The 21,332-nt window shown below is 39.6% G+C and overlaps 1 protein-coding gene across 1 annotated transcript in view; it reads right to left on the bottom strand.

The window, feature by feature from the left end:
- LOC104494347 (sex comb on midleg-like protein 2) overlaps positions 1–21,332 on the bottom strand; it is a gene marked incomplete at its 3' end in the record, with an annotated part of 37,246 nt that overhangs the window by 15,459 nt on the left and 455 nt on the right. Inside the window, exons 2-5 of the mRNA XM_010137163.1 lie at positions 15,143–15,213; positions 10,578–10,812; positions 6,149–6,237; positions 4,216–4,459 (exon numbers count right to left, since the gene is read on the bottom strand). Of these exons, the coding sequence (XP_010135465.1) occupies positions 4,216–4,459; positions 6,149–6,237; positions 10,578–10,776 (532 nt within the window). The remainder of the gene's footprint in view (positions 1–4,215; positions 4,460–6,148; positions 6,238–10,577; positions 10,813–15,142; positions 15,214–21,332) is intronic.

Here is a 21,332-nt window from a genome sequence, read left to right as displayed (position 1 = left end):
CTGAACCATTATTTCAGTCAGTAAAAATGTATAGAAGGATCTTTGTAAAGATGAGCAGTTGCTCAGCAGAGGAAGTAACGGATTAAATTCAACATTAAACACTTGAAAACAATCCAGCTTCTGTGACTAATGATGGGCTATTAGTTGATGTATACAAAAAAGACATCTTAGAATTAAAATAAATATTTCTATGACAGTATTAGTTCATTGCTCAGTAGTAGTCAAATAATCTCCAACACCAATTCATGAATAGTTATAGAAGGAAGAGAAAACCAAGCAGAAACCACCACTATGTCGCTAGTCTTAAATACCTTGTGCACTTCTGTTTCCAGGAGCTCAAACATGCCATAGCTGAAATTGAAACAGTATGGAAACACAAGGGCAATCAGAGGAATTAAAGCAATCCCGTAACAACAAAAACCTAAACAGAACAGGGGTTTACAAGTTTGAAATGAAGATAGCCAAGGGACGCTAGAATACAGGTCTACAGAATCATGATGGATATCAAGAAGGCGATTAGGGAATGACTACTTCCTGTTTCTTCCTGTGCAAGTACTGGAAATACAATAAGCCATTTCAGTACAAGAACACGAGGACGACAAATGAAACTACAGCCAGAAGAAGGGTATCTCCTTTTCCACAGGACATGTACTCAAATACAGAACTCATTACTACGGGATGTTGTAGGTGCTAAAAGTTCAGAAGGCTCTAAAATATAACTGAACAAAATAGATCAAGCTCTTCCAGGAGGTACTCAGCATAAAAGTATTATTCTGGGCTTGGGAGGTGCTGGGTTGTACACCACCAGATATTAGGAATACTTCTACAAATGTCTCTCCTATGTGCTTACGCTTTTCCTCAGACGTCTGCTTTCAACTACTGCTGGAGAAAGTCTGCTAGAGCAGATGGTCCTTCAGATTGATCCCGTACAGACAGTATCATGCCAACTTCTTTCACCAGCTATAGTTCACAACAATGTTCCTGAGTGACACGTCATCTCTAAAAGCACTAAACCAAAAGACGTAGAGAAAACAATCTACAGCATCCCTAAAGCATTAACCTCGGGCCATCAGGCCAACTCAACATCAAGCACCACTGTTAAACCACACATAACATAAATTACACTATCAGAGATCTTTCTAAGGAAACGAACTACAGTATTAGCTAGGTACAGCTTCTGCTAATATAAATACTGAATGCTACATTTCATACCACTGTACGCACACCTTGACAGCCAGCCAGGTCTGCTTAAATCACATTTTCTGATAAGGATCAATGACAAAACACCAACACAAAGATTAAGGCCTGAATGCTAAAAACAGTTGGTCCTAAACAAACTTCCACTTACCTTCTATTAATTGCACCTTAGTTCCTACGTTTATCTGCCTAAAACCAACGTAAGTTACAGAAGATGAATCTATAAAGACTAACTATACCACATAATTTGGTCTGAATAAATTCACCCCTATCTAGGAAGCCTGTGTTTAAACTGTTCTTAAAAACCTCCTGTGACAGAGGTCCTACAATTCTCTCTGGGCATTCTAAATGGCTAAGACAATGAACAGCTGAAATAAAATCTTGCCTAATTTTCATATGGCTCCCTTACTGCATTTTATCTCACTTTCAAAAGGCTAAATTAGACCCTAACATGTAAGTACCGTGGCAGGAAATCATCGTCCTAGGAATAGATGAAACGTAAAGCATCCTTCACTGCTGTCAAACTTAGATTGCAGAATATTGGGTTTGCTTGTTTACTAAAATCTGAGGGTTTAGGTTTGTTCATTTTTTTTTTTTTCAGTCCTTTAACTAGTGATTTAACACATTTAAATGCTTTCAGGAAAAGCAGTTACAAAAATCAAGAATACTTCTCATTATATTCACTCAGAAATCGAAGCCATGTTCAGTCAATTATTTCCACTTCCTATAGCAGTAATTCAAGGCAGAAATACAAAAACTAACCTGCAGGAAAAAAGTCCAGCCAGAAAAATACTATAATATTTCAGGTGAATCCCTGCAACATAGTATCTGTCATACTTTGTTGCTTTACAGGAGTAGTCGACGTTAATGTGACTTAATGAAAAATCCTGACAACGTTATTGTATTTCTGAATTGAACTGACTTGATTACACTCTCCTTGAAGCTATTATTTACATCTTAATAAAGGACTATCATTACAGTTCTTTAATGGCTCAAAAGCGATCAAATAGCAGTGAAAGACATAATCGGAGAGAAAAAAAATATTTCGTCTACCTATGTAAAATTGACAAATGCCTATAACATTCACTACCAGAACATAAGAAAAGAAGCGAATGAAGCAAAACTGAAATAACAAATTATTTATGCTCAGAACAGGGAAAAAAGGAGCACACACAATTTTTTGTTTTGACTACGAGTCTTAAAGATCCTTGCTTCAGGCTTTATTAATGCCTAAAGTGCTACTGTGTTTCTTAATAAAGCAAGAGAATCCATAAAAACAGCTAGCTAGGTATTTCAAGCCTTCAGCAAATTTGAACATACTGAAGGATTTTGTTTGTTTTATCGACTGAATGACTGGAATAGTAAAATCAGTATGATTGCATAACTAATTATTAAATAACTCTTCGATCTCTATCAAGGACTAATTGGGCAAGAAAGATTCTGTACATATTATCTCAAAATATTGCTGCTTTTCCAGCAGTGAAACTGGAGTAGACTAAACAATTTAATAACTCTTCTTTCCAGAAGATGCAATTGGACTCAGTAATCTAAACTATCACAAAAATATCTTCTAAAAAATTTACACCACTTATTTAAACAGGTCTGTTTGCATAAAGCCATTTTATTTGCCCACAATTAACATAATTAACTTACCACATTAACACATCTCATTCGTGATTTCTCAAGACAAGGTCAACCTTCTGAAGAAGCTGAGAAAGACACTTTACAGATCGGCAGCACAGACACATTAAGATCAAGGTCAGCTTGGCACCTATTAGATGACTTCTGATCAAATGCAGATTGTCCTCACCTGACGTCCCCCTGCCTGCTCACTGCAGGTGAGATCATCCTGGAGCTGCCGGTACAGCGAAATACATAGTTGCTCCCTTGCCAAAATCGGCCAAAATGGACTCAGCTGGATTACAGGTACTGTGACCACTGGCAGTAACAGCAGACAGGAGCTACAGACAGGCAGGTGAGGGCAAGGATGCACAGGTGCCCTTACCTACCCTCAGTTAGATTTTCCATACAGTTCTTGACCCGCTGGCAAAAGATTGAGAAAAACAATGGGGATGGAGAGGGCAGGAAGCAGGATGGATTTCTTGCCTTCTTGCTTCTGTTTCTTTGGCACCTCCAGTGAGAGTTCTGTGATACCAGTCTACTCTGTCCTTATCTAACACCAGGTGTGAAAATGCTTACCATGAGAACAATTAATTATTTTAATACTGCTGACCAGAATAACTCGAAATGTTTCCCCTCTTTAAAAACCTCTCTTCCTGTCAAATTTGAAGGGAGCGGGGATAGAAGACCCAAACAGAAAAGCTTACACCACGGAATCATGACAAGAGGTCCCCAGAGTAGCAGAGGGATTGTGTTCAAGGATATCCCTCTTTATTCCCTTTCCCTTCTTTCTAGCTGTACATTTACAATGTACATATACTGCTTTCTATAGTTGTACGTTCATTAATTAAAGGGACTCTATAATCCTATCCACAAACATCCTTAAAGGCATAAGGATGATAGAGCATTCAGAACAGGCAGCTTCAAAACAGAATTTTGTGAGTATGAAGGAAAAAACCACTAAATACATAGTTTAAACCTTCAACATCACAGAAACAAAGACTACTTTATTTTCGTAGCAGTTAGCTTAATATAAAGTGCTACTGCAACCAATATATCAGTATCATTAAACAGAAGCATTTAACTATCTACAATACAAACAGCAAATCTAGTTTTAAGTCCAAGATTCTTCAAAAAGCACACAAAAAATAAAGACTATCAAAAGCGCTCCTAACAGCATTAAATAAAACATGTTCCCAGAGTTACTACGAATAGACAAAAATTGTTTTCCAGAAACTAGCCTATTAGCTTTACACATAAAGAATTTAACAACATTTCGTCCTCATCAGCTACTCACAAATCAAATCTTCAGTCTTATCTGTATTCAGCCAGCTGGTTTTTAAAATTCTGCTGTAATTGAGGGGAAAAATAATTAAGCAATATTATTAGTCATCTTACCATTGTTCCCTGGTGGTTGTAATGCATCTCCTGTCAAGCTACACCATCCGACTGGGAAAATATCTCGAGAATCGCATCTACACCAGTAGTCAAATGCTCCTCTCCAGCCATCAAATGTAACAAAAACTTCATCTCCTTTAACATCTCCAATGGTTGCTGGGCAAATCAAGTATGGGTTCTTTCTATCTATAGCTTCAAGTTTCATTCCAACTTTAAAGCAGTTTGGCACAGGTTTAGGTGGTTCCTACGGAAGTAAGAGTAGCAGAATATTTGTTTTTCTATGGCCTCTTAAAAAATCAATTAAAAAAAGAAAACCCTCTATTTTTCTTCAACGTCCTTACTTGTTATACTCACTACTCTCCAAAACATTGTAGTAGACATTAAAGGAATCTTTCTTGCATTTCAAATACGCTTTTGCTCTTCTGTATTATAAAAATCTGCATTCTGTTCCCACAAACACAGCTGGGATAATTAGCAAAATTCTCCATGACAGAAAGACCCTGCTAAAAGTATTTACATAAGCAATAGGTTGCACCCAATACATCACTTCTGGGGAGCAAGACAGCAAAGACACTCAAATGAAATCATTACATGCTAATAAAGAAGAGGAGGTTTGCAGGGGATGGGTATTTCTGGAGACTGATAACTGTCTGGTAAAAGCTTCACCTCCCAACCAATCCATGAAAAATTCATTAGCGTTGGACATTATTTATAGGCCTCTGTTAACTCAGTTGGCCTTAGACCAATTCCAGGTGGACCAAAGAAAAACAAAAATCAAGTCAATGTGACCAGCATAAGTGTAGCCTCACAGCAGCAGTTGTGACCCGATGGAACTGAATTACTTCAGGAACCTCATTATCCAAAAGCCATCTCAGATGTGCTAGTAGGCTAGCACAGGGAAGTGTGGCTCATCAGGTCTCACAAAACTGATACGCTCAGATTAAAAAAAAAAAACCACATATTTATATAAAATTAACACACAAGCAATGTGATTGCAGGTCTGAACCCAAACTGTTTGATTTGCTGAAATAGTTGTCAATGTCTTTTTACAGGGGCATGTAGTGACAGGAGAAGGTATAATCCCGTTAAACCGAAAGAAGGTATAGATTAGGTATTAGGAAGAAATTCTTCCCTGTGAGGATGGTGAGGCGCTGAAACAGGTTGCCCAGAGAGGCTGTAGATGTCCTCTCCATGGAAGTGTTCAAGGCCAGGTTTGAGCAACCTGGCCTAGGGGAAGGTGTCCCCGTCCACTGCAGGGGGGTTGAAACTAGGTGACCTTTAAGGTCTCTTCCAACCCAAACTATTCTATGATTCTATGAATGTCATCCTCAGTAACAAAAACAAAGTTACTCGGTGTGACTGCAGAGTTTTACCATCTCCACAAAAAACTGAAGCCACAAGTCATTTTATTATTACTGTTGTTTTTATCTAATTTATCACATTTCACAGTAACTTACTTGAGTCATGTTTAAAAAAAGGAACAGCTTTTTCTGCTATTTTCAATTACTTTCTCACTACAATTTAAATGAGTATGAAATCTAACAAAGTCTTTCCAAGATTCCAATGGTTCTTACTCTGCATTACTTTTTTTTTTTTACTTCTCTGCACAATCACATGAATATGGTGCTGTTATGTGATACGCATTTTATCCTAAATCCACAAGGAAAAAAAAAAAAGAGCTAAAACTATTTTTCTAAATAACACACCATACTTCAAAGTCTCAACTCAAGAGACACCCTCCTCAATGGGCTAGAGGCAGATCGCTTCCTGTCTAGCTTTGTAGCTTGCCAATCCAGTTCAAAGTAATTTTAAATAACAGTCTTGTTTCCCATGCTACAGACAACTGGGTAATAACTTGGCATCTGCATTAAAAAAAATGTAACCATGGTCCAATTGATAGAAAGTTGTTTACTAGCAGTCCTTTTCTTCTTACCTTCTTAAAGAATGCTGCAGGTGCCATTTCAGCTCCATTGAGAGTTCTTAAGAGAAACATTGGCCAAGAGGATGCATTCATCTGGAATCCTGAGTAACAAACAAACAGCCATACTTGCAGTTTGTAAATAAAATAGGAGAAGGATATAAAGTCTGTTAGTTACTAATGCCTCACTCCCTCTGTTTTGGTCTTGGACAAAATAAAAGTAGCCCAGAAGGAACAAACAGGGTCACCGGCAGTACAGAAAGCCATGCAACGCATTTCCATTCAGAGTGACTTGCCTGCAGAATCACTCAATGTAAATCGTGTGATATTTGTCTGTAATTTATCTGTAACAAACATCTAGGACTTCATGACGTGCAAGTCCTAGAACAGGAGAACATAAGGTTGTCCCATACAGTCCCCGGTCCAGAGGAACGTCCCTAACACAAGCGCCTACCTTACTCTTTAGGTCTGCTTTTTGCTCTCAATGTAAAGAAACATCCTCTGCTACAGCTCCTCTCATTTAAGGTGGAGATACCTTTTTATTTACCAGACTATTGCAGTTTATTCACCAGACCACAGACAAAAAAAAAAAAAAAAGAACAATTGGTTTCTTTCTCCCCACCCCACATTAAAATGAATAAATAGCCTGAAAAAATAGAACACATTAAGAGGGAAGAACAAAAATACAACTATTTTAATAAATGTGTGTATCATATTGGAAAACGTAAACTGGAAGATGCTTCTTCATTAACAAGTGAATAAAAGCATAAAAAATAATAAAGTTTGTTTAGACGAACTACCTTATTCAAGCAGAACAAAGGTTTGGCTGAAAACATTCTCGTTCCAGATAATCTTCCCTCAGAACTAATTTCCAGTTAAAAAATAGAACAAAACAAAAAAAAATCCTTTTGCTTTCTGTGCTTTCCAAATGGATGTTTCAATGTAGTAAGTAAGATAACAGACACAGTGAACATTTTTTCTGCATCTTTAGCAGTTATACATCTGGCACAGTTCTACAGAAAAATAGACATCATAGAGCAAATTGGAAATTTTTCCACAAAGCAAATAGTACCAGAATCTGCCAGAAATTGCTGAGTTTCCTCATAACTCAGCCTCAACAATTCTCTCAAAAAAATCTGTAACTAGAAAGGTGGAGCATATCTGCAATTCTTAATCAGTTAAATCATTACGTCATCTAAAATTGGATTATATGCTATAATGGTTCTTCAACTAGGAGCTTTAAGCTATCTGCAGTTTTCAAGTTGGAACTACCTACGCAACACCCAAATGAATACAAAGTTCCTATTTGATAAATGATGTCATAATTTGAGGACTGCTGAGCTGATTTTTCAGTCCTGGTTTTATACCAGAGTCTTTATACAACCTAAACTCATGTGGTTACTGAAACACAACGCTCCTGACCAGCTAGCCCTGAAAAGACTTATATGCAAGGCAGAGGAATGGCAAGTAAGCAACAGTTTCAGTTGACTTCATTTGCCCTTTAAGTTATCCTGATAAAACCAGAGAAAAAGTTATTCTCAACAAAATTCGTTGATAACATTAAACTCTCAACAACAAAACAGCTCACTTATGAAAAAGGAGGGTGGAACAATCACTTTCTCAAAACCCTTATGTAACATAAGCATAATTAAACCTACGTAAAAAATCAAGTAGGAGGGACTATTTTAGCTAGTTATTATGATAGAAACAGAGCATTGGTATCCAGAAGGTTCCCTACCACACAGAGGAAAAAAAAAAAAATCAGTTGGTTAAATGTCTAACAGGAGGTAATTATACACCCAATTAGCTCCCAGCTTTGCCCAGGAACAGGATGCTGTAAAACTGCCAAAAAAGCTTTTTCAAAAATTTATCTGGGTATGCCAGAATGTTTGATTGCTGGAATTTAGCCTATCTCTAGAAAAATCTTGGGCAGGAGGGACAAAATAATGGCACTCACATTCTTTTCTGAATAACCAGCAATTGTTTGGAGGGCAGGTAAACCTACATGCCTGGGTGCAGGGAAACAGCTGCTTGTTAGGAGCTGCACAACAAGCAGCCTGACCAAACAGGAGTAAGAAACAGTATCCGAAGAGAAGTCATCAACCTTTCTATGAACGATCGTGGAAAGTTTCTCTCCCTAACGGATCGACTGCCCCCATTATACACAACCAGAGTTCTTTTATTCATAGGACTGGTTTAGAAACACATTTAAAAAAGCACCATGCTCCTGAACTGAAGCCATATATTCAACACTTTATGTACGTGTAGCTAAAGGAATAAGTATATTCTTCTCTATTACAACTCTCTTTGGTATCACTGTATTCAATGCATCACTACAAGGTTATACCAAGAACTTCAGAGAGTTTAAGCTGAGTAACTTCTCAAAAAAAAAAAAAAAAAAAAGAATCTTTTCCCCCAGGTGTTAAGAATTTCCAGTGCTTTCATTTCACATCTCTAAGAAAGAAGAAAAAAAGCCATTCTGGGGTTAAACTGTATCTATCTGTTCCAAATAGTATTTTTTAGGCTGGAACCCTGATTGCATTGCTTTTCTTGTGTTTCTAAAGCAGCACAACAGCACAAAAATGTACCCTTGTAATCTATGTGAAATGTCTTAATGGTTATGTCAACTGCTCCTGTGTCTGTTTGCCTCTACAAGCAAATCAAGTTTGTACTGTAGTGAAATGACACTCTTCACTTCATCTTTCAAACAGAAGAACTGGAAGTTGTTAACAAATTGGGATGAGAAGTTTTTTGAGAGGCTACTAAGAGAATGAGAAATCTGTAAGAGTTGCTGATGACACCGAACTAGAAGTAGGCTCGCAATCGTAAGATGGGAAACCAACCAATTTCTAAAGTTCACTTCTTATGTTAACAACATTATTTCTTGCATCTTCTAAAAATTACAGAAAATAACAGGGTAACAGCAGAGGGAGTGTTGCTGTTGTGGAGGATTGCGGGGGGTGGGGTGTGAGGCTTTAAGATAAATTCTGGTGATTACTCTTCCTCTCTTTTAAAAGCAGAACTATTTTCAGATCAATGTAAAAAATGTATTTCTTTAAAGACTTCCACACCTACAAGTTTAAGCCATAACAAATGCAGTACAAGAATGCAGACAGGAATAGGCAACACAACACAGACAGGTGATATCACACTTCATTATACCTAGTAGTCAAAGTTACCTCTGATTATTCATCATATAGCAAGGAATTCCTTTGTACAGTTCCCGATTTCATAAACTTCCTCAATAAGACTAAGCCCAAGCACCATTTCTCAGTTTGGGGACGCACATAATGTTGAACGCTCATACTGCTCATGGAAAGCAGAAGAAATTCTGCATACTACTTCTAAGCACAGGAAAGCTACACCTTGTTCACAAGCATGCCCACAGATGAGTCATGATGAACTGATCAGACAATCCCCAACGCGCGCTGATTTGAGATGAGAATCACACGCAATATAAGCTTGCAGGTACAGCTGTTTTTCCTACCTCAGAGCAGAATGCTGCAACACTGCCGTTAACCCACCCTACGCTGCCTTTCCCAGACCACAACCAATTTGCTCGGTGCCCCAGAACACACTCAGGCTGCCCTGAACTGATGCACGCCCGGCAGCCCCGCTGAGTGACTCCCTAGTCGGTTAACAGCGAGCGCCTTCTCGTGGGCTGCTCTGATCCACCAGAGAGGAAAAAGCCTGCCCCGGCTCTTAGGAAGGTCCGCTAAAAGGAGCATGCACAGCATCAAGCGAGAAAACGGTGTATCCACACACGCTCATTAAGACGGTGTGTATGAGGGAACATTTAGAGAATGGGCACATGACAGCTTTCTTAATGATGAGCTGCACTGTCAGACATCCCATTTAATATTAAGGGACTATTAAAAAAAAAAATGCAAACATACCCCCCCACTCTGAACTCAAATTCATTATTCTTCTCTATTCTTATGTCAAAAGATTTGAAAAAGCCACAATTCACTTCACCTGAATTAGTTTGCTTACCACTTTTTCAATTAAATAACGGTCTGGAGGACTTATAAGAAAGACGTGGACAATCTCTTTAGCAGGGTCTGTTGCAGCAGCACAAGGAGTAATGGTTTTAAACTAAAAAAAGGGGAGATTTAAACTAGATATAAGGAGGAAATTCTTTTACCATGAGGGTGATGAAACGCTTGCACAAGGTTGCCCTGAGGCAACCTGAGAGGTGGTAGATGCCCCATCCCTGGAAACATTCAAGGTCAGGTTGGACGGGGCTCTGAGCAGCCTGATCTAGTAGAAAGTGTCCCTGCTCATTACAGCAGGGTTGGAACGAGATGACCTTTAAAGGTTCCTTCCAACCCAAACCATTCTATGATTCTATGTTAGACCACAGAATTTGCCAAGACAAAAAGATAAAATCAACTTCATGAAAGCAATACTCCACACACATTAGTTCAGAAGCTTTGTTCCTTACCAAGTGGAGGCTGGAGCATGCCCCCTTTCTTTTCGCAGGTCCCGATCGGCTGTATGTCCGAGGAATCCACAAGCCTCCAAAAATCATTTTTGTTGTCACTTCCATCCAGCCGCAACCTTAGCCTGGCACCACTGATTCCAATTACCGTAGCTATACACACCGAGGTAACATTGCGAGGATCACGGGCTTCCAGTTTCATACCGACTTTGAAATCATTCGTGGGTGGAATTCTAGACTACAATAAAAGGTAAAAGGCTTTTTCTTGTTGTTGTTAGTATTGCTAAGTTTACTAGCCAGTTCAATATACAGCTTTCATTCATCCAAACCTGTCATATAAATAGTGAATATAAAGAAGCTTTTGAACTTCAAGTGTTTCGAAGACAGAAAAGGCAGCTGGATAACCCCCCAACAGCTACCATTTCAGATACTAGATGTTCCTACTGCACGAACATGACAGGTTTCTAAAAAGGTAAGCATGCTCGGAAGAGTAACGAGGGAATCCTGACAGAGGTATGAATTTAAAGATGGGGCATCAGTAACTGAATGGAAAAGAAGGACATTGGGAAATACGACATTCAACTAAAAAAAACCAAAAAACAACCCCCCCAAAAAAACCTAAAACAACCACTCACAGGATTAGCTTTCAGGTTAAAAAAATAGTTATTTTCATTACATCTTGGAAATTTAAAGAAAATTTAGGCCCTACTGCACTAGCTACAAAAGCTCAAGGCAAGAAAGAGTTTCTGCATAAAACAAAACAAAAAGCCTACAAAACAAAGAAAGAAGACAGAAAATGGAGAGTTAACTGCGTTTTACAGAAAGGAAACAGTCCAAAAGTCACATAAAACTTCTGTACTAAGACAAAAATTGCATCTTGTGCTTATTCACAGGGAACTAAATATATACATACACTTACAATGAAATGCTAATTTAATTAGCACAGGGAAAAGAAATGTGACAAATGCAACTTGGTCTTTGAGCAGAATTTTTTGTCACAAGTTGAAGGTGATAAAAGAGAATGAAGCTGTCAGACATCCCATTAATATTAAGGGACTATTTAAAAAAAAATAACCCCCCACCTCCCCAAACTCAAATTCATTATTCTTCTCATTCCTACGCCAAAAGAATAAAAAAACCCATAATTCACTTAGCCTGAATTAGTTTGTTCACCACTTTTTCAACTAAATAACAGTTTGGGAAAGAGCAAGAGAAGGAAGATATTCTTCTCTCACATATCAATACACTACTGGTAAGGACTGGCTGGGTCATAGTCTGATTACTTGCCTGTTGTAGTACTGCAGGCAACAACATCACCTCATAGCATTCAAAACTTGGTGTTAACACTGACTGAGATTGAATGCTTCTCACTATTCTCTTTAGATGTCTCCTCATTTCCAGCCTAAATTTATTCATGGAAATTTTTGCCAACGCTATCATTTAACTTAAATTCTTTTTGTGCCTTGCAAATAACAAAATCTCAGTATTCTTTCAAGAAGATAAATAAGCCAAGCACTGAATTTAGTCTTAGGAGAGGATGACTATTCTCCTGTCACCCCTGAAGCCCATTTCTGCAACTCTTCCAGTACAAAGCTGCTCCTGAACACAGACACCGAGAACCATAGACAGCCTTCCCCATGACATTTAAACCCAGGGGCTATCCCATACAGACAAACACAATCTGAATCCTAATTCAGAAGACAGGTAGAAAAAACAAAAACATGGGCATTCATGCTCACAAGATTCACAGGTCCCTTGCCCTGCCTGTCTGAGCGGGTTAGGTGGGGATCCCACAGCAAGCAGATCCTGTCTGAATAGACAGGTAAAGGCTGAAGAAATCTGCTACTGCCACAAGCATTAGTAACATTTTGCCTCCATCATCTTTAATTTTTTAAAAAACATTGTGCTCTACTTGCTATGGTGTGCAGGTGCACTATTTACAACACACCCTAGACCAACGGCAGGAGCCGCGGAGGAACCGGAGCCCCAGAAACAAAGAGGCAAGCAATATTCAGCGAACGCTGAGTGTGGCATCTGCTAATGCTGCATTTAGACAGCAGGTTGTCTGAAAGGGGAGCCTGAGCATATTAAATTTAAAGGGCAATTCAATTTCAGGATATTGCTTGTCAAGCTGTTATTTTCTACAGCCATGAAAGGCAACTGAGACTGAGAAATCGGGTAGTTTGTTTGTTTGTAGAATAGGTGAACTTGTTTAAATACCAATGACTCAAGGCATTCTACTGAGAAGGTAACTCCTCCATGCCAGTCCATTGTTACCGCAAAGCAACAAAACCCTCTCAGTAACAGCCTTGTTTCAAGCTCTGTCCAAACCACAAGAGGCAGCTTTTTAATTTAAAATTTTCAACTGCTTGAAAAAAAGTTCCAGGGTGAGAGAAAAGGATGTGCAATGCATTCAAATTTGACGTAGTAATTAAAAACAACTTAGAGCAACAGATAAAATACTTAAGATAAATTAAGATAAATACTTTAATCAATTTCCATTAGTCTGCGCCTATATCTTAATTTCTGGCAGAGGCTTAAATTTATTGCTCCCGGGGACATTTTTAATTACCACAAAATTTAAACTTTGTAAACTACAGGTCACAAATTTTGGATATAATTGTCAAATTATGCTTCTCTCCGCTATTTGTTTTCTGGCTGGCCACAGCAGTGTATTTCTTTGCATTACACAGAGTGATAATGACACATACAATTCATGTGTAACCAAATAAAAGTCAAATTAGTCTTACACAAAGCTCAACCACTTTAGTTTCTAAAAACATTATGTAGTGAGAGGAGCTAGTCCTGCACTAATTGACCTGTAGGTAGAAGGTGATATGCAGTGTTAACTCTCAGAAAACCTGGAAGTCTGCATATGTAAATTGTTTTCAAATTTGCTACGCACAGAAATTAAAGCTCTTCTTTCCAACCCACACACTCCTTAAGCAATCCAGGTCACTTGGGTTTATCTGTTTCAGTCAATGCATGTCACTTAGGCATCTTTATCTAAGGTTTTACTTGGTTGTTCAGTTTGCACCTCTTGAGCATTAGTAGGGAAGAGGAATATGTAAGAAAGGCACAAGGAAAGGCTCGTGAGCAGTTTTCTGCGGTAGCTACGTCTTCGGAGCGTACGCTGTTGCCATGGCGGTCTACAGTCTGAGTATGGCATTCATCTCAGAATGACCCAGGGACACGCTACTGTCCTCTGTCTCTACCCAAGCAGAGTGTGAAGACTCTGCCTTGAGCTGGTATCCACTATGAAAAATACATACTGTAGAATGTATCTCTGAAGCTCCACTCAAACAGAGCTACTCTTAGTCATCTGTCATTGAAAGTATCATGTGAGGGGCTCTTTGTTCTTTATCCTTACCTGCAAAGAGCAAGCTGAGATTCAAGATCTACTACAAGGAAATGTACCACCTGCATTTTCTCTCTCCCTGTTCTTCATTCCTGTAACTGCTTCAGATTCACTGAAGTCCTTTCCTCCTCAGACTATTCCACTCGTGTTGCTTTTTGTTTGACCCTCAGTGGAGGTCACAATTATTTACAGTACCATCAGACTACCAAGAAACCCTAGAAGATCTTTCTGAGTATGCCCAATCCACTAAACCAGACATGCACCATTTGTCACATCTATTACAGTTCTATCAACCTGAACTATCCAATTCTTTCAGCATCTATCTTCCTAACACAGTGAAGGCATAGAGACCAAAACTCATCCTACTTAACCTTACACAGTTTTTCCTCAACTTGGAAGAATATTGTCCCTGGCTCCTTCTACAGAGAGAAAGATGTCTGCAGAGGTCAACCTAGCCTCCAGAGGGCTGAATACCTGGAGGTCAATTAATTCACACGAGATGGTAGATTAAAACTGCATCTGCAAATACATACCAAATCACCAAGCAGGGGGGAATCAAACTTGTAGGGCATAATGTAAAATATAAAACAGTACATTAAACACCCTTCATTACAAATCCAGTATTTCTTTTGTATTCCCATATATCCCCCTTGGATTTTTTTCTTTTTTACTTCAATATCTGCTTCTCCTTAGTAAAAAGCACTCTGCTGAGAAAGAAATAAAATTAAACATGTTTGAGAGATCCAGAAAAGAAGTGGTGAATAAACTCTATTACACACACACGTATCTTGTAGCTAGCCAGAACTGAAAGGACTCTTTCAGAAATGGGCCAGGAGAAAGGCTCCTCTGATGATCAGCCAAATTTTAATACTCATTGAAACCTCTGTACCTCTAAGATTACCGAGAAAAGTAGAAAACATTTTTTAACTCTGATAAGACTATCTGTTTTCATTAACTATACTTTTTAAAAAGGAAAACAGAGTCCAAAGCTACAATTTTAATGAAACTCTCAAAAGTTTGGCTTGAGGCAGAAACCAAGAATGGAAAACTTCAGGAGCTAGCATCTGCCAAAACTGTAAGCTACTGATACCTAGAGATCAAAAAGAAGTCAAATGGGAAGTTTGCAAGCAGTCTAAACACAGAAGTTCCTCTAGGATCACCCTGTAACAGGCATACATACACACACACTTACAAAACAGTATCTGCATACCTGTCTGAAACAATGCAGAGGGGCAGCTACTGATTCAGTCTCTTTCAGATAATCATCCCAATTAAACTGCTCTGGAAGACATAAGACAAAAGAAGATGATACAGACAGTTTTCAAAGGGAACTTAAAAGGGGGGATTGGGAAAGAAAGGGACAGAAAATCCCAACTATCTTGTAGAATATACTCTTTTTCAAGAACAGGGTTACTCTCAAATGGAAACTCCACCTTTGAAAAACATACAACGCTTGAAGGAACTTTAAGAGTACCATCAATTCACAGGGGCAATCACGTAACAGGCAAAATCAATATTAAACCTTCCCCAAATTATTTTTTTCTTTTTTGTGGTCCACATACAAAGATACAAGTCAGGATATCGAGATTCAGTTCTCTGCATAAGGGCCTCCCAAGCATCCTGTACAAATCACATTAGCCTTTCTGTATCTTAGTTTCCCTAACAGCAGGGTAACGTCATAGGAGTACTGACATGTTATACGTTGAAAAACAAAGACACCTAGATTCTGTTGAAATACATGCTGAGAACACTATCCGCAGCCCACTAGAAAGAAAATGATTAGCACAGCCTTCCAACTGCACCTTTGTCTCTTTTCATCCAAAGTCTGCCAAAGGTTTCTCTTTGTGGGGTCACATTATGGCAATGTTCAGCAACAGAATCATGGTATTTTTTCCAGTATTAACGATGGCACGTTTCTGTGCACGGGTAAGTGTATTCTGCATTTGATTTAATCAGTGTTATTGGTTTTGCAGGAGTGGAGGAGTATGAAGTTCTAACATCGAAGCTATAAGCAAGTATTACTTAAATTGATATAAAGCACAAGAGAAAAACTACAATGGCACCGCTAACATTTTTGTTTCTAAATTATGTAAGTGATCTCTTTTGCTTGTTTTTCTGGTTTGGGTAGCTGGCATCTTTCTGATGTTCCTGAACAGTAAATCACCCATTAACCCCAAAATGATGCAGGGATGCCACCCAGTGGCTCAGCAATGGCCATTCACACGACCTATGGTAAAATTCTTTGTGATGATGGAGAAACTTCACCCAGGTTTATCTGTAATCCTTCAGAAAACACCACCGGGCACAGTTAAACACATCTCCGCAATTTTCATGAGAGAGGAGAAGTAAAGAAACAATTAAAACAGGACCATTTCCCGGCACTCACCACTGTGCATCCTTCAAGAGAACCAGTGTGCTCGAACCCAGAGTCTGCCTGCATTAGCACAGCATTTATTTGAAAATACATAGTGTCTCAAGCAGAAGAGAACTACCTCCTTGGCCTGCTCATACCATCTTTTTTTGGCATAACAGACGTAAAAGCGTACAAGTGATTTGTCCTTGGCACTGCAGAGGCCATGTGGTTGTTTGCTATGTAACGAGTCAGTAAAATATCAAAAGCTGTTAATTTGATGGTCTGGGCTGTACATAGGCTGGAACAAAGACATCTCCATACAACACCTTGGAATTCTGCCTGTTTTGGAATGAAAATTTTATTCACACTTTTATACAGTAACATGATTTTTTGCATTACTCACAAAAGGCAGGGAACACTAACTTAAACATATGTTATATATTTGTATTTCAGGAAGGCACGCTCAGGAAATGGCTCTTAGAGCTTTCCCCAGAATGTAGCCCCCAGATCCATTGCTCTTTTTATTGACAGGCCAAGGAGGCTGCAAAAATTAAATATGACCAACTGCTAGCAAAGTTTCATCTTATAAAGATTCTTCTTTGAGTCTATTATTAGAGTTGCTACTTCAGGTTGATTTTCTGATTAAAAAACCACATTTTTTTCTTTAAATCAGAGTTTACCCGAATAAACTTCAAGTACCCAATTCAATAAAATTAAGTCTAACAAAAAGAAAATGTTAACTATGTCCCAGCTGTCTCACATCTAACACAATGTAAGAGCTGTAATCAAAGCCCCTCTGTGTTAAGGATCATGTAAATCAGCATTTTTCACCAGGAGAAACCCCTGTTTGCCTCCTCTGAAAAATTTCTCTCTATATACCAGCATTTCCCAAATGAACTGAATTGTTATAACAGGACTGTAAAGTCGATGGCATGAACCAAAAGTACAAAGGGAAACAAGCAGCTGGGTTTTTTCCCCAGGAACATTTACTAGAAAGACACATACGGTAACACAAGCAGCCAGCTGCAGAGAGAGAAAGTCAAGAGGAAAACAACTCTGCCTGGCTCTTTGCTTTACATCCTGCCTATCAAAACCTCTTTCATCAGAAGAAATGACCTGGTGTTTAAATTAGAACCTCTCCACCTGTAAAGATATGCTGTATTAAATTAAAGTCAAGCTCTCGGAGATGGTGGTAATTATCATTTAATTACCACAGACACAGGAATAGGAGATGAATCTAAGTTTGCAACATGTAAGATGAATGTCCAGGACGATAATCACATTGAAAAGCTCTACACAAAAAGCTTCTCTGTATTTTCAGTGTGCACAAGTAAAGAAGCAGTTGGTTTATATATTTTTCTAATTCTAAAGCCCCTGCAAACATGCATCTTCTTAGAAATAGAAATCCTTAAGAAAATTAGCTTGCACTAAATGATTTAACATGCATTTCTCTTCCCACTCAAACCTGCAGGCTGAATTAAACAGCTTAAGAAAAACCCATTATGCAACAAGCACAATTTTAGAACCCACTAGCAAAGAGAAAACTAGGAACTTTTATAGTAAAGAACAAACCCGCCTATACTGGAAACAGGGAGGAAAAAAAAACCCCACACCAGAAGGTAACTAGGACCTTTTGCAAAAAGCAATTAAACAGTTTGTATCCAACACAGGAGTGAGACTCTAAAGCAGTGATCCAAGACAAACAGCCTGACTAGTTTAAAAACGGAGGAAATAAGTTAATGCTGTAGCTGCTTGCATTACTGGTAATGACCCATGGGTCAATGACCCTCGGTGTTCTCTGCAATGCTGTATCAATACCCTATCACTTCTTGTCGAACCTGCCAATCACAAAGCAACTCAAGCTAAACCGCACCCCAGGAGGTATCTAGTTCAGCTTCCTGCTCCTCCAGGGTTCAATCACCCTCAGTGTGAAGATTTTTTTCCTTCCATGAAGCAGAAATTTCTCGTGCTCCAGCCGGTATTTGTTGCTTCTCATCCTTCCGCTACACCTCCAAGAGAAGCCTGGCTCTACCCCTCTACAGCCGCCTGCAAGATGATGTCCCATAAACCTCTTCTTTCAGCTGAGGAAACCACTATCCTGGTTCCAGCTCCAGTTTTCTGCTTACATCTTGCATTTCAGCTCCCCCATCTTTCCGGTGGACTGCCTGCCAGCTTGCTCCAGCACAGCAGTGGGGAGCTCCTCCTGCTACTGGGTTGCTCAAAACTGAACACAGTGCACAGGATAAGTTCTCTCAAATACCAAAACGCAGCAAGTCCCTTCTCTCGGCGTGCTGTCTGCACTTCTGCTGTCACTCGGTCTGCAGCTGACGTCTTTCACCACAAGAGCACGCTGCTGGCCCACGCTCGGCTTGGTGCCTGCCAGGGCTCCAGGGCTTTTCCTGCAGCACCGTTCCCCACGCAGCCAGCCCCACGCCTGGGCTGCTGCCGCGCTCCCCTCTGCCCACGTACCAGAGGGACTCTCCATTTGCCTCTGAATCTTACGGGGTTCCTGTCAGCCCGTTTCTCTAGCATGGAGTGGCCCATCTAAACAGCCGCCCTGCCTTCCAGCCTACCAGCTACTCCTCCCAGTTAGATACTGTCCACAAACTAGCTGTGTGTCCTGCCCAGTTGTCCCCATCGGTTAGTAAAGCATAGAATAACATCAGCCCTGCTACTGATGTCCGGGAAATGCCACTAGCTACTAGCTGCCAGGTGGACCTTGTACTTGTCTGTCAGCCCAGTCATTGTCTATCCACCTCTCCAAACCACAACGCATCAGTTTGGCTGAAAGGACACTGCAGGAACAGTACAGAAAGCCTTGCTAAAGTCGGAAGGAACAACATCCACAGCTCTCCCCTTGTTTACAGAATCACCTGTCACAGAGGCCAATCAGTCACCCACAGTTCACACTTGGCAAATCCATCTCAGCTTTTCCTAACCCCACCTCTGTCCTTTATTTGTTTGGAAATGGCTTCCAGGAAGATTTTCTCAGTTTTCCTAAAGACTGAGGTCAGGCAGACCAGCCTGTAATTCCCCAGGTGCTCCCTTCTTGTCATTCTTGATACTAGGCAGACAATTTGCCTTTTCTAGTCATCATGAAATTTCCCCAACCACCATAACCTCTCCAAAATGAGAAGCCTCACAGTGACATCGGTGAGCTACCTCAGGACCCCTGGAGGATCCCATCTGCTCCCACGGATATGCGAGTGCCCGGTTTGCTAAAGTGCTCCCTGTCATCTTCTACTGTACATAATGCTTCAGTTTAGTTTAAGCAAAAGTTATAAAAAAATTAAGTTCAAGATTTAAACTATGAGTTAAATGTCACTTTTAGACTGGTAGGATTTAAGGCCCTGGTTTATTTAGGTTAACACAGTATCACCATAGCCTAAACTCTGTTTAAGCAGACTGTGAACTTCATGTCTCCTCAACTCATCCCTAGGTTCCTCTGGCACGCACCCAAGACTTTTGACACAGAAATGTACCTTTCTAATCTTTATCCCATAATCTCTGTTAAAAATTAGGTTTCCTTTTAATTTTGGTTCACATACTCTTGCAAATGTAGAATTTAAGTATAAGGTATTTCATACCCTGCTTTATACCTTGTATCTTCTTCTATATGTTGTGGTCATTCAGTTAAGAGTTTTCCTCCTCCTCCTGACTCTATCTACCTACTTCAGTCTATTTTCGTCCTATTCTTCTCACGTCTCTATTGCTCCCCTCCTCTTTAACTTTTCCTATCACAATCCCCTCTGAAACTCTGGAGATTTCCCGGATGCTAGCCCAAAGCATTGCGAGGCACCTTTCTTCATCCAGCATCAAGGGGCTTACTCTTCCTCCTTGCCACCAACCAGCAATAGTACAGGATAAAAATTATCATCTCTTCAATAGAAAATCAGAGATCTTGCACAATCTTGTTTGACAGAGCTGAGTCTGTATTTCCTGAGTAAATTCCAGTGCCCAGATACTCAACAGCATAGTCCCAAGGGGAAGAACACAGATGACAGAGTAAGGCTCGCTTGCTTAGCACTGCTTCTCCAGAAAGCTTTTTCAACACCTTCCTCTCTACTGCAGGAGGAGGCAGGGACATTTTCCAGTGACTTATGAAATATGGTTATCTTATCCACATATGACAAGCACTTTGCTGCGGAAGAGGCATCTTACGGGGCTCCACCTGTCATGTCAGACAGCATTATTTTAAAACACAGGCATGCTGAGTCCAGTTTGACTGGAGCTCCCCTTTTGATGCAAAAGAGGGGAAACAAGACACACACACACTTCCTTTCCTGTCTCAAAGTAACAGGGAAGAATAACAAAGATGACTACTAGGATCTCAAGAAATGGAAGAATTATGTCTGGCAAACCTAAGAGCCAAAAGCTGTTCTATGGCTAGTGGTAACATGGTATTGTATATTTTATGCAAAATCAACTTTGCACAGTCACCTCAACTACCCAGCCAACGTGTTAGCATCTCAGTGGATTTGTTCAGTGACTACACTACTTGAAAGGAACTCCTCTGCTGGTACCCAAGAAAAGCTCTGAACCAGGCCATCTACTAGGAGTCAGAGGGATAGAAATATATGCAGAGTGAGAATTTAAGTAACCCAGTGACATTTTATCAAGAATTAACTAAACAACTCCTGAAGAGATTTTCTACTTCAGCCAGCTGTACTCATGACATTTCTTACTGCTCCACATTCAAGCCACCAACATGAACATACAAAGGGTACATAAGAATGCTGCTGCCCTCTCACTGCAGCCACAAAAGATAAACTGACAGCAATCCAAGGTATATGCTGCCCTATGGCACCTGCTGAGGATAGTAGAGGCTGCCTAAGTTTGATAAGAAGCTGGATCACTTCTGGCAAGCGTGTAGTTTCTTCAGTTTATTGTAAAAACACAATTTGCTTGAAAACAGAATTTATTTAAAGTAAAATTAGAACCTGGGCAACTTAACCCAGTCAGAAATCCTAAAAACACAAGACTATTAAACAGAAAATCCTTTCTTTGGCACCAGCAAACACATTAGGGCAAGAGACAACAGCTGTGG

This window comes from Buceros rhinoceros, unplaced genomic scaffold (genome assembly GCF_000710305.1).
Source record: "Buceros rhinoceros silvestris isolate BGI_N320 unplaced genomic scaffold, ASM71030v1 scaffold14045, whole genome shotgun sequence".
Taxonomy (NCBI): domain Eukaryota; kingdom Metazoa; phylum Chordata; class Aves; order Bucerotiformes; family Bucerotidae; genus Buceros; species Buceros rhinoceros.
This window is presented reverse-complemented; position numbering and strand designations above follow the sequence as displayed.